Source organism: Hemiscyllium ocellatum, chromosome 20, assembly GCF_020745735.1.
Source record: "Hemiscyllium ocellatum isolate sHemOce1 chromosome 20, sHemOce1.pat.X.cur, whole genome shotgun sequence".
Taxonomy (NCBI): Eukaryota; Metazoa; Chordata; class Chondrichthyes; order Orectolobiformes; family Hemiscylliidae; genus Hemiscyllium; species Hemiscyllium ocellatum.
The window spans coordinates 56,341,140-56,353,484 of NC_083420.1; the positions used below are offsets into that span (position 1 = coordinate 56,341,140).

Below are 12,345 nucleotides of genomic sequence, written 5' to 3' on the forward strand. Positions count from 1 at the left end.
CAATTTTCGGCTTTGAACAAAGAAAGAATCTGAAACGGCAAATAGCTTTGAGAACACATCCCTTTGAAACATTGCAGCATTGTGCACCTCTGGTGGTACAATCTGGTATGTAATCAGATGGTATGATCTTAAACTATTAAGAATTTCAGACTGATTTCTTTCGACTATGACGGAAATCTCTTAAAATGGTATTCCAGTGTAAAAATTATAAACAATAAAAAATAACAAACGGGTCATTTTTCAACAGCATAAAGGAACTTCATGTAAGCTGTACATTTCCAATAATCAAGAGCATTAATGCTAATGTAGCAAATGGTTCAAGATTGATCATCAGGGGAATATAGTCTTGTCACAGAAAGTTGTCTCCTCTTTCCCATTGATGCAGTTCATTGAAGAATCCTTCATAGAAGTTGAAGCCTTGATCTATATCCAAAGGGGTAATTTGGAACTCTTCCTTCATCTCCTCCCATGGATGCCTTTGAGCATCAGAGAAAAATGTAAAATCTTCAAACTGGGAAGCCTGGCTGGTGGTTTCCGCAAGAACCTGGTCCATCCCAATGGAGCACCATTTAGACTGTGGGCTAATGTGCCTTCCTTGGACAGTAAGATCCAGCTCTGTACCCAGAGAGTTCAATGCTGCATTGATGTCTAAGTCCTCAAAATTGCTCCCATTTGCATTGAACACATCATCAAAGACTGAGGCCCAGTCAAAGTCGCCCTTGAGCGATTCAGATTCTCGATCGTCGTGACCCAGCAGTGGAGACTTGGTAGTTCTGGACGTCTTCATCGTTCGCTTTGGCAAGGCTTGCTTGCGTTTGCTTGCAGTTCGTTGGTTGTCTGAAGAGTTGAATAGTGGGTTATTGTGAGAATTCTCCATGTACCGCACAGATGTATGTCCAGGCCCAGGGTAAGACAGGAAAGGTTGAGTTGATGGATTTATCGAGACTTCAGATGTAGTTACAGATGGGAGTTTGTTTTGTTTGAGGGCGCTAAAGTGTGTTGCTGGCATCCGTCTCCTTTTGAATACACCGTTGACAAACATGTCGGCATACTGTGGATCAATCTGCCAGAAACCCCCTTTACCAGGTTCATCTTTCTGTCTTGGCACTTTCATGAAGCATTTATTTAAAGAAAGGTTATGACGAATAGAATTCTGCAAATTGGATAGAAAACAAGAAGAATTAATATGAGAAAATCTTCCAGAATTAAACTATGACAGCAACTATTGTTACTTAACTAGGCCTCTAAAAGGCCAAAAACACATCCATGTGCATAAAAACTGCAAATCATTTATCTACAATAATACATTTTTAGGACTACTCAACATTGAAAATTAGTTGGATTTGGGCTAACCACAGAAGTTTAAAGTCTCAACTCACTTTCCCTGAGTGAGAACAATCCAGAACTAATTCCACCGTTGTGCTCTGTTCATACAGTTTTGTATCCTAGAGCCTGGGGTACATCTTTTCCAAATCTTGCCTGATTTGCATTCGGTTGAACAAACACTCTGTTTCTTACCTATTAAGTAGCTTTTTACCCTTGTTGCAATATTCCCTTTTCTTTAAAATCCTGAATTTTAAGAAGAAATCCATTCCTAGATGTTTCTTACCAACTGCATTCTATAACATCATACAGATGACAGATATGCCTCTGTTTTAAGTGTCATTAATTACCTATTCAACTTGAAATGCTCGATTGTTCTGCTCGGGATTGGGGCTTCCAACTGTTTGCTGTAATTGAACGTTCTCTTCCTACTTAGCCATTAATGGCAACCAATCCCAAGATATAAAAATGTGGAATTCCTTGTTTTAGGCTTCAAAATCGAATGGTGATAATGTACAATTACAATGGCTGCAGCAAGGTTTTACTGAGCGACTGCTATCTGTCTGTACCGTCAGGTGGCTCCAGTTTTCCACCTTCTCATTATTTTTTCTGTCCTACCCTTAAAGTTGGAACAGCATCACTACCCTTCACTATAAGGCCATTATTCTGCATTGCAGGTAATAAAATAACGCAATGTGGTTGCTTGCCAAAGCATATTCCACAATACGTCTCAAATTCTTAAAAATGTTTTACGAGCTGTGGTCAGTGCTTGCAATTTGTTCCCAATCCCAAATTGCCCTTGAGGAGGTGGTGATGAGCTGTCATCTTAACCGCTGTGGTGCATCGGTAAAAGCAGCAGTTCAAGGGCATCTTGTTCGGCCATTTCAGAGGGTAGTTAGGGGCGAAAGTCAGCCATTGTTACCTGTGACATGTGACATCTCCAGAAAAACTGCAGATCTGGTAGGGCACAGCGCCCACACAGACACTGCTCTCATATGCACTAATGCACACATGTGGCAGATTATATCACTGTCTACACTTTATACTACCTCACATAATCTCCAAGAATTGAGACTCAGTAGCCTTTAAGTATTCACCTTAAGCCCACCAGCTGGGAGCAGAGATGGTGAGCGATGGGACTGTCACAGAAACACCTCCAAAGCCATATTTTAAAACTGTGCGCTGCTTTTCCTGGTAATTTCTCCTCCTTTGCCTCATTATTTTGCCTTCATTCTTTCACGGAATGTGAGCATTGCTGATTTAGACCACCATTTGTAGCCCATCCCTAATGATTGGGGTAGCTTACTCACCAGTTTCAGTGGGTACTTTTAAGAGTCAACAACACGACTATGGTCAGGAGTCACGTGTAGGCATGGCCAGGTAGGCCTTTACAACAGCAAACGGGATTTACATGGTACAGGTCCTGAGACCTCTGGGGATTTTCAGCTCCAGAGACACTGATACCACTCATGAGCAAACTAGTGGGCACTGTCGGTACTGCGGTCAAGCCTCAGGGAACCTGGACTGAGATATGTCAGGAATATCGGGTTGGGAAACTTTGGACCGAGTGAGAGCAGGAGAGGGTTTTGGGACAGAGCTTTGCAGGGCAGATGAGAAAGGGGCTCAGTGGTTAGCACTGCTGCCTCACAGCGCCAGGGACCCGGGCTCGATTCCAGCCTTGGATTACTGTCTGTGTGGAGTTTGCACATTCTCCCCATGTCTGTGGGTTTCCTCCAGGTGCTCCGTTTTCCTCCCAAAATCCAAAGATGTGCAGGGTAAATGAATTGGCTGTGCTGAATTGCCCCATAGTGTGCAGGGATGTGTAGGTTAGGTGCATTAGTCAGGGGTAAATATAGGGTAGAGGAATGGGTCTGGGTGGGTTACTCTTTGGAGGATCAGTGTGGACAGACCTGTTTCCACACTGTAGGGATTCTTATGAATCCACAAAGGCACCTGCTAGTGGGAAATTGCTTCTTGCTTCCTCCCTGGTGGGGTTTGAACCCAGGACCTATATTGAGTTAGCCTGAGTTTCAGGATAGTCAGTCCCAGTGACATTACTATCATGATGTGGAAGTGCTGCCAGAGTTGGACTGGGGTGGACAAGTTCAGAAGTCAACTGGTTACAGTCCAACAGGTTTATCTGAAAGCACAAGCTTTACACCATACCTGTCAGTGATGAAAGGGTCAGGTCTCCTTTATTTCTTGATGAGTAATAAGGTATCCTCATTTCTTGGTTTAAAGCATCAGGGAACAGAAAAGAAAAACACACCCTCTCCCCACACCTCCAGCAGCCTCCCCCCTTCAAATCTAAGTTGCTGTATCCTTACGTCCAATGTTAGATCTTTCATACATCTATAGTTTAGCAATGGTCTAACTGCACCGTTTTAAGTACTCCCATCACCAATAAAAGCTTTCTGAATAACACAATCTGTATTTAGTTTAGCAAATGGAATTGAATGTTAATCTGTTCTGACTATAGCTCTATATCCACACTGAAACCACATGTGGGGCCTGTATTCACTGCTTCCAGAATGTACCCAGTAACAGTGACAGCACAGCACCCCACGCTCAGCTGAAGATCACAGAGTTGGAAGATGGTGATGACAAGCCTCACACTCAGACTAAATTGCAGGCTAGCATTTCAGTAGCAGAAAGAAAAAGGTGTTTTTCAAACATGCCAGTTTTCAGTCGATGTGAATACAAAGACTTCAGGATTTGGTGTTGGGGGGGGGGGGATTCAGAATGTGGTGGGCGTTAGGGCCGTCATCAGCCATTTTGTGCCGCTCAGTCTTTGGCAGCCCCTGACACAGGTCAGGTTCCTGACACAGAGGGAGTTGGAAACAGAGATGAACACTTTAAAATCAGAATCCTACCAGACCCAGGTTTCAATGTAGGTCAGCGACCAGAACAAGTTAAACTTTGCGCAACAAGTGATGAATATCACTTCGAGGTGTTGTTCATCTTAACAAAATGAAATTTTGATGATACAAACTAAAACAAAGAATGCTGGAGAAACTCTAGCAGCATTTGTGGAGAGAGAAATAGAATTAATGCTAAGTGTCCTCAGAAATTTTAAATGGAATTGACTAACACCTAAATAGAAATTGGAATAAGAAAACGTGTGTGTCAAAGTGATTATTGACTGGAACCACAATTTCCCTTGCCATCTTTTATCAGATGGCTGTCCTGTTACAGGTATTTCTGGTCTCTAATAAAAATCTGAAAGAATTGTAGATGCTGGAAATCAGAAACGAACAAAAAAAATTCTGGAATGGCTCAGGAGGTCTAGCAGAGAGAAATCAAGGTTAACATTTTGGATCCAATGGCCATTCCTCAGAACTGATTGGCTCTGGAATTCTGGTCTCTGTTGCCTGTGTAAAAAGAGACAATAGGAGTTGAAAGGATTCAGGTAGGCTGCAGATTCAGTCACACTCTGTCCTCAGTCATCCTGCTAATACAGATCCTGATTCTGAAAGCTGTATTAATGTCAAAAAAAAAAGTGGTTCAACATTTTCAAAATTTATTGTTTTGGAACTTTGCTTTGCAGTTCTAAATCCTGAACTATTTTGAGACCAATTCCACAAGATCATTCACTATTGTTTCTTGTAAATGAAACCAGACTGAGATCACCTCCTTACATAAATGTCAAACTACAGATCGTGTGTCACTGCAATGTTGTAAATGCGTTATATCATAATATTGAGCTCAACATTTGTCTTCAAACCAGATATCAGCTATTATCACATTATGATAAAACACAAAAATTAACCCGACTTTGAATCAGAATGAGAAGAAACCTTGCTTAGTTGCAAAAATATCATCGCCATTTTCTGCTCATCAAAATTCACAATTGAAATCCTAACTCAGCCAGGAAGGCTCATTTAAAGCACTTCAGAAATACATGGAAGTATATGGAGTAAAGTCAAATGTCTGTACTCACTCCACAGTACAACAGAAATGCCTTTATTTGTCCACTTTGAGTCATAGAGACGTACAGCATGGAAACTGACCCTGTGGTCCAACGCATGCATGCCGACCAGATATCTGAAATTAATCTAGTCCCACCTGCCAGCATTTGGCCAATATCCCTCCAAACCCTTCCTATTCATGTAGCCATCCAGATACCTTTTAAATATTGCATTTGTACAGGCCTCCACCACTTCCTCAGGCAGCTCCTTCCATACACGCCCCCATCCTCAGTGTGAAAACGTTATCCCTTAGGTCCCTTTTAAACCTTTCCCCTCTCACCTTAAACTTATGCCCTCCTGGGATAACTATTCTGGGATAACAACCTTGTCTGTTCACCCTATCCAAAACCCCCGTGATTTTATAAACCTCTATAAGCTCCAGGGAAAACAGCCCCAGCCTATTCAGCTTCTCCCTCTAGCTCAAACCATAGAGCACACAAATTGATCAGCAGGCCTCAAACTCAGGGAGAGAGGGACAAGCAGAGATTTTTAGGAGAGGAGATTTCCAAACCAAGCACTCCCATTGTGACTGATCAATCCAGGGCTGAATGAAGCTTGCTATTATACAAAGACTGAGAATTATTGCTGATGTCATAAAAACACAAAATATTTCGACTGGGACAACACATCTATCCTGGGGCAGGCTAAGCAAAGACATGCAAGAGAATTCCTAGAGGCCTGGCACTCCAACCACAACACCATAAACAAACACATAGATCTAGATGCCATCTAACAACCCCTCAGAAAACGAACAGGAAATGACATCACCACAAACCCCAGGAACCCCATCCAGGAGAAAGATATAAATAGAAAGCAGCCAACAGCTTCGCTTTACTTAGAGGTCGCCACTGATGATGTTACCTAGCCAGGTAATGAAACATCTGGATATCAAACCTACAGCTCAGCGAGCAAACCTACACCCTAAAGCTCAACCTGAGCTACAAACCGTCACAAACCTTGCAAAAACACAAAATAAACAGGAGCAACCAATATGGGCATTCAAGTTTGCCCTACCCTTTAATACAATCATGGCTGAACTGAAGCTGCAATTCCAACTTCCTGTTAACGCCTCATATCCCTCCAATCCCGAAAGCTCTTGACAGTCTGCCCATCTAAGTCTGAAATATATTCAATGATGAAGTATTTACAACCACTGAGATGGAGGATCATGAACCATTCCTTATCTCAGTCCCAAATGATCGAACCTTTATCCTAGGATTAATCGAGATTCCCTGAGCTGTGGGAACAATCTCCCTGCCAAGAATCTTCCGTGAAATCATCTCTCATTTATCTAAACTCCAGAGGAGCCAATTTACGCAGTTTCTAATCAGAGTACAACTGCTTCTATCCTGGGAACCAATTTCATCAATCCTTGCTGTGACATCTCCCATGCATGTTGTTATGACATGGAGAGAACTTTATTTAGATTCCCTACAGTGTGGAAACAGGCCCTTCGGCCCAACAAGTCCACACCGACCCGCCGAAGAGTAATCCACCCAGGATCCATTTCCCCTGACTAATGCACCTCACACTATGGGAAATTTACATGGCCAATCCACCTAAACTGCACATTTTTGGATTGTGGGAGGAAACCCACACAGATATGGGAAGAATATGCAAACTCCCGCAGACAATCGCCCAAGGCTGGAATCGAACCTGGGTCCCTGGTGCTGTGAGGCAGCAGTGCTAACCACTGAGCTACCATGCCACCCAATCAGAAACAGCTAAACAATCCGAATCAGAGAGAAACAGCCAAATCAAATCAACCTCCCACTCCTACATTCACAACACAGTAAAGTTAAAGCATTCAATAACCCTCAAAATTGAGCTCCATGGTTCCTAACCTGACTTTTTAAATAACTGATACCAGATATAAAGTTTATAGCTGAAAAAAAATTAACATTTTTTTAATAGGACAGTAGGTTTGGCAAAGTTAAACAGCAAGGCAATCAAAATAATGTCTCTGATTTACCTTCTTTGGTTCCAGTCCCCAGGATCAACCCAATTTACTCTGCCTCTCACTGGACAACCCTCCCATTCCAGAGATCAATTGCCTCCAAAGGGAAGGAGATCCTTTAGTAAACCTGAAGGCCAAAGTGCACACGCTACTCCCGATGTGATCGCAGCAAAGGCATTATACAGAAGACATTGGTTTTACAATCAACCCAAAACTCCCAAGTAGGAATCTGGAGAGGCAGCATGGACTGCATTTGGGAACATGCTGGTGAGGACAAGGTATTGTTCCAACCAAAGTGATATTATTGATGTCAGCATGTGAATCCACAACTACCAACTATAAGTCCATAAGACACAGGAGCAGAAATTAGGCCATTCAGCCCATTGAGTCTGCTTCGCCATTCATCATGGCTGTTAAGTTTCTCAACCCCATTCTCCTGCTTTCTCCCAGTAAGCCTTTATACCCTCGACACTCAAGAACCTACCTCAGTCTTAAATATACTCAATGACATGACCTCCACAGCCTTCTGGGGCAGTGAATTCCATAGATCCCCCTTCATTAAGGCTGTGCCCTTGTGTCATCTCTCCTACCAATGGAAACATCTTCCCAACATCTACTCTGTCCAGACCATACAGTATACTGAAGGTTTCAATCAGATCATCCTTCATCCTTCCAAATTCCATCGAGTATTGACCTAGAGTCCTCAAACCTTCCTCATATGTCCAAACCTTTGCCTTGACTGTAGTTTCCTTCTAATTGTTTTACTATCAGGAAGTGACAAAATGAACTTCAGACAAACTTAACCCATATGACTATAATGGGAGGGGTTTGCGACACAGTGGTAGTGTTCCTACCACTGAGGCAGAAGGCCCAGCTCAAGTCCCATCTGTTCCAGAGGTGTGTAACAATACCTCTGAGCTGGGTGATTAGAAAACAACTATAATGGTGCTGAGTCCACATCAGAACTATCTGTCCAGCTGCTTTACCTTAATATCCTACCAATATTTCTCTTCATGTTAACTAGATTTTCTCAGCTATGCACCAATTAGTTCAGGTTATATTTAAGAAGATTGGATTTGGGAGCATCAATAGATTCTCTAAGGGATAGCCAGCAGATGTGAGCAAATTGTTCTGTTTCTCCAGATCAACAGACCTTTAACTGAGTCATGATGGGAGATCAGGAAGATTCTTCTCTGGAAATCTGACAAAAACACAATAAGTGCAATTATATCCTCCTTTCAAAGGACTGGTCGTAGTTTGCACATAAACAGGCAACATGGTTTTAGTCAGGTGTAGTAACTTCAGTGTAGAACACTACACATTGAACCAAACAAAACCGGCAAGTGGACTTCACATTCCACAGAAGACTGTGGAGGCCAGGCCATTGAGTATATTCAAGACGGAGATAGATAGTGTCAAGGGAATCAAAGGATACAGGGAGAAAGCGGAAGAGTGGGATTGAGAAACTTATCAGTCACAATTGAATGATGGAGCAGACTAGATGGGCCGAATGGCTTCATTTCTGCTCCTAGGTCTTAGGGTGTTTTGATGTGAAGCTGCCATTGTCCCAGAGGGCTGCTGGCCCATGATACAGAGGGAGAGAGTGGGAGATGAGTAGTGATGAGTTTCACCTGAGCGTCATCACACCTCAGGCCAGCAGAGCGGTTGAGATGGTGGGACTTTCACAGTAACCTCAGTTGGTTTAAGAACTGAACTGGTACAGTTGGCATCACACTGCATTGCAAACTAGCCAACTGAACTGCTGACCCCATATACTTGATATGCATCTTCACTCAACAAGTATCTACCACCAGTTAGGAATTAAGGACTTGCATTCACCATTTCGCCAACGATGCATCAAAGTACACGTGCATAAGCCATGCAACAAAAAAAAATGTGTGTGTTGGGATCACATACCTGACAATGGTTACAGCTCACGTTTCACACCATTAGTCACGTTTGCATTCCCAATTAGTCGCGTGTGGCTAGGGATTAATGCAATGAACAATATTTGCAGCAAAGCACTGATGCAAGAACAGAACAAAGCTACGTGAATGGGTGTACTGAGTGTGCTACCTTCAGCACAGAGTGTTAGTGGTACACTGTAGCCTGATTCTAACTCAGGCAAGGGGAGGCAGGGCAGTGAGGGGGGGGGGAGACATTACTGACTGGAGACTTTCAAACTTCTCGGCCTCACCCAAAGCAGTTCAGCCCCAGGAGGTCGAAGCCAATCACCCACCAGAGTGACCCCCAACAATCACACAGATCTGGGAGGCTCCCAATATCACAACGCAGTGCGGTTCGTTCAAAGATCCAGGTTTCCTTTCGAGATTGAAAGCCAGTCTCTTGGGCCACAGAGAGTGGGGGGATTCAGATTAATTCAATTATAACTTCTCTTTTCAATCCTATTCTGGGCCTGTTATTCCTTTGCATACAGTGCTACTGACATTGCTGGAGAGCATTGCCTACATTTGACAACGCACAGTTAAAAATCGGGTCGAAATGACCATAAACTCATAGGAACAGAAATTAGGCCATTCAGCCCATTGAGTCTGCTCCATCATTCAATCATGGCTGATACGTTTCTCAACCCCATTCACCCGCTTTCTCCTGTTCCAGGGCCCGTACATCCTTCCTGAGGTATGGGGCCCAAAATTTCTCACAATCTTCTCAATGTGGTCTGACCAGAGCTTTGTACAGCCTCGGAAGTACATCCTTGCTTTTACATTCTAGTCCTCGCAAGATAATGACAATGTTGTATTTGTCTTCCTAACCACCAACTCGACCTGCGCATTTACCTTCAGAGAAACCTAGACTGGGACTCCCAAGTCCCTTTGCATTTCAGATTTCTGACTTTTCTCCCCATTTAGAAAACAGTCCATGCCTCTATTCATCCAACCAAAGTGTACAGCCTCCCATTTCTCCCTTCTCCTCTGAGGCTGCTTGTCCCGCTGTACTTTTTCCAGCTACACTCTATCCACTCTGACTCTGACTCTCCAGCACCTGCAGTCCTCACTGTCTCCTTTGACCAGCGCTGGTAATGCATATTCACCTGGCCCACTGGAAGGAGGTCTCCTTCCTGGTGGCTGTATATGTCAGTAAACAGCAGACAGGAGCCTCAGGTGCTTGGTCAGGTCCAGAAAACAAACCCTCATCGGGGATACCTCTGCCTGTGGCCATCCCCTGAAGCACCAGGAGGTTGAAGAGAAGATGCTGCTGCTGGTGTTGGTGTTGATCCTGCTGGTGGTGCTGGTGCTGTTTGTGTAGACCCTGCTGGTGCTGGCATTAATGCTGCGGCTGGTGCTGACCCTGCTGGTGCTGTTGGTGTTGACCCTGCCGGTGTCGATCCTGTCAGTAGCGTTGTTGGTGTCGCTCAACACCAGCAGCCCCAGTAACAGGATCAACACCAGCAGCAGGATCTGTCAATCCAATTCCACTGCTTGTTCCTCAGAGATCCTAGGCAGAGCTACATTAAAAAAACTCCCAAAACTGCAGTGAGGTCTAACAACTGGAAATGCAAGATCAAAGAATCAGAATAGCAGAAATGACCTCCCAATTCTTGGAAATTACCTCCAACACAATAAAACAATACACTCAGGACTGGTCATGTGAGCAGAAAAAGATCAACCTTTTAATACATTGAGATGCTGAGCATTTCTAATCTCATGATTTGGACTGGGGTGTACAAAGTTAAAAATCACACCACACCAGGTTATAGTCCAACAGGTTTAATTGGGAGTACACTAGCTTTCGGAGCGACTATCACCTGATGAATGAGCGTCACTCCAAAAGCTAGTGTGCTTCCAATTAAACCTGTTGGACTATAACGTGGTGTTGTGTGATTTTTAAGTTTCTAATCTATGTGCATGGGGAGATGTTCTATGGTAATGATATTCAAGTATGATCTACTCAGACAACCTGATCCTAACAATTGTATCGGGTTAGACCAGTCAGTGTCTGGAATCCTATATGTGCATAATTTTACCTCAGCTTTGTAAACAAAACACTCAGTCAGTTTAATGTAGCGTTTTCCTCACATTTCATTCCCACTGGAACATTATTTCAAGTAGACTCAAGCACTTCAACTTTAAATTAGCCTTCGAACAATTGTCACTGAGTGAATAGATTAATCACAGAAGTAACGATGTGATTTGATATTTATACAAATAGACCTCAACCGAATAACAGATGGTTAATGAGAAGATGAGTGAGGTAAAATGACAGGTGTGTGTGCAGAAAGTGCAACACAGTCAGAGGGTAATTCTATGGATCACATACTATTTAATATGTATAGGCAGCAACAAAATCTATCATGAACAAATATGTTACACATTTATAATATGTTTATGAACACATAAATGTAAAAGCAGTATGGGCAATTTTTTTTTGCAAAGATCAAAACTTCCAAATCATTTCAAACTAAAAGCACCTGCATCATATAACTGTCTGCCAAAGAACAATAAAAGACTAATTTTAAAAAGGAATTGATGTCTGATATGCTTGTGTAGCATTTTACTAATTGGAGATAAGAAGGAAGATTAAGGTTTGACAGGAAAAGAGAAGTACTCTGTCTTTCAGTCGATCCTTGGTTTGACCCAGGTACACCCACTCTCTGTTGTATTAATGCATGAACACATAACTACGTAGAACTGGACCTCTACCCCTGCCGAATGTTATGTATCATTGGAAGTGCTTGGGTTCTACACTCTGAAGAAGCACTATACCATGTATGGACCAGTTTCATCACATTAAACTCTAAGATCATAAAGAACACAACAGGGAGAATATTAAATGTGAGGTAGGCACTTGGAATGCTGTGTCATATTAGTTCATACAGTGCAGATAGAGACCATTCAGTTGACTTAGTCTCCACTGACTATCCACCCAAATCCAGCCCCCTATCCTATCCCCATAACCCCGCATTCACTATGGCTGATCCATCTAGCCTGCCCACCCCAATGTAAAATTGAGCCTAGCCAATCCACCTGACCTGCACATCTTTGGATTGTGGGAGAAAACCAGAACAGCTGGAGGGAACCCAGACAGATGCAGGGACAACATGTAAACTCCACACAGACAGTCGCCAGGGGGTAGAAT

The 12,345-nt window shown here is 43.0% G+C and overlaps 1 protein-coding gene across 1 annotated transcript in view; it reads right to left on the bottom strand.

The window, feature by feature from the left end:
- Positions 1-238: 238 nt before the first annotated feature.
- The window catches only part of foxj1b (forkhead box J1b), a 111,917-nt gene continuing 99,810 nt past the window's right edge, over positions 239-12,345 (bottom strand). The window contains exon 2 of the mRNA XM_060840377.1: positions 239-1,153. Within this exon, the coding sequence (XP_060696360.1) occupies positions 350-1,153 (804 nt within the window). The 3' untranslated portion in view covers positions 239-349. The remainder of the gene's footprint in view (positions 1,154-12,345) is intronic.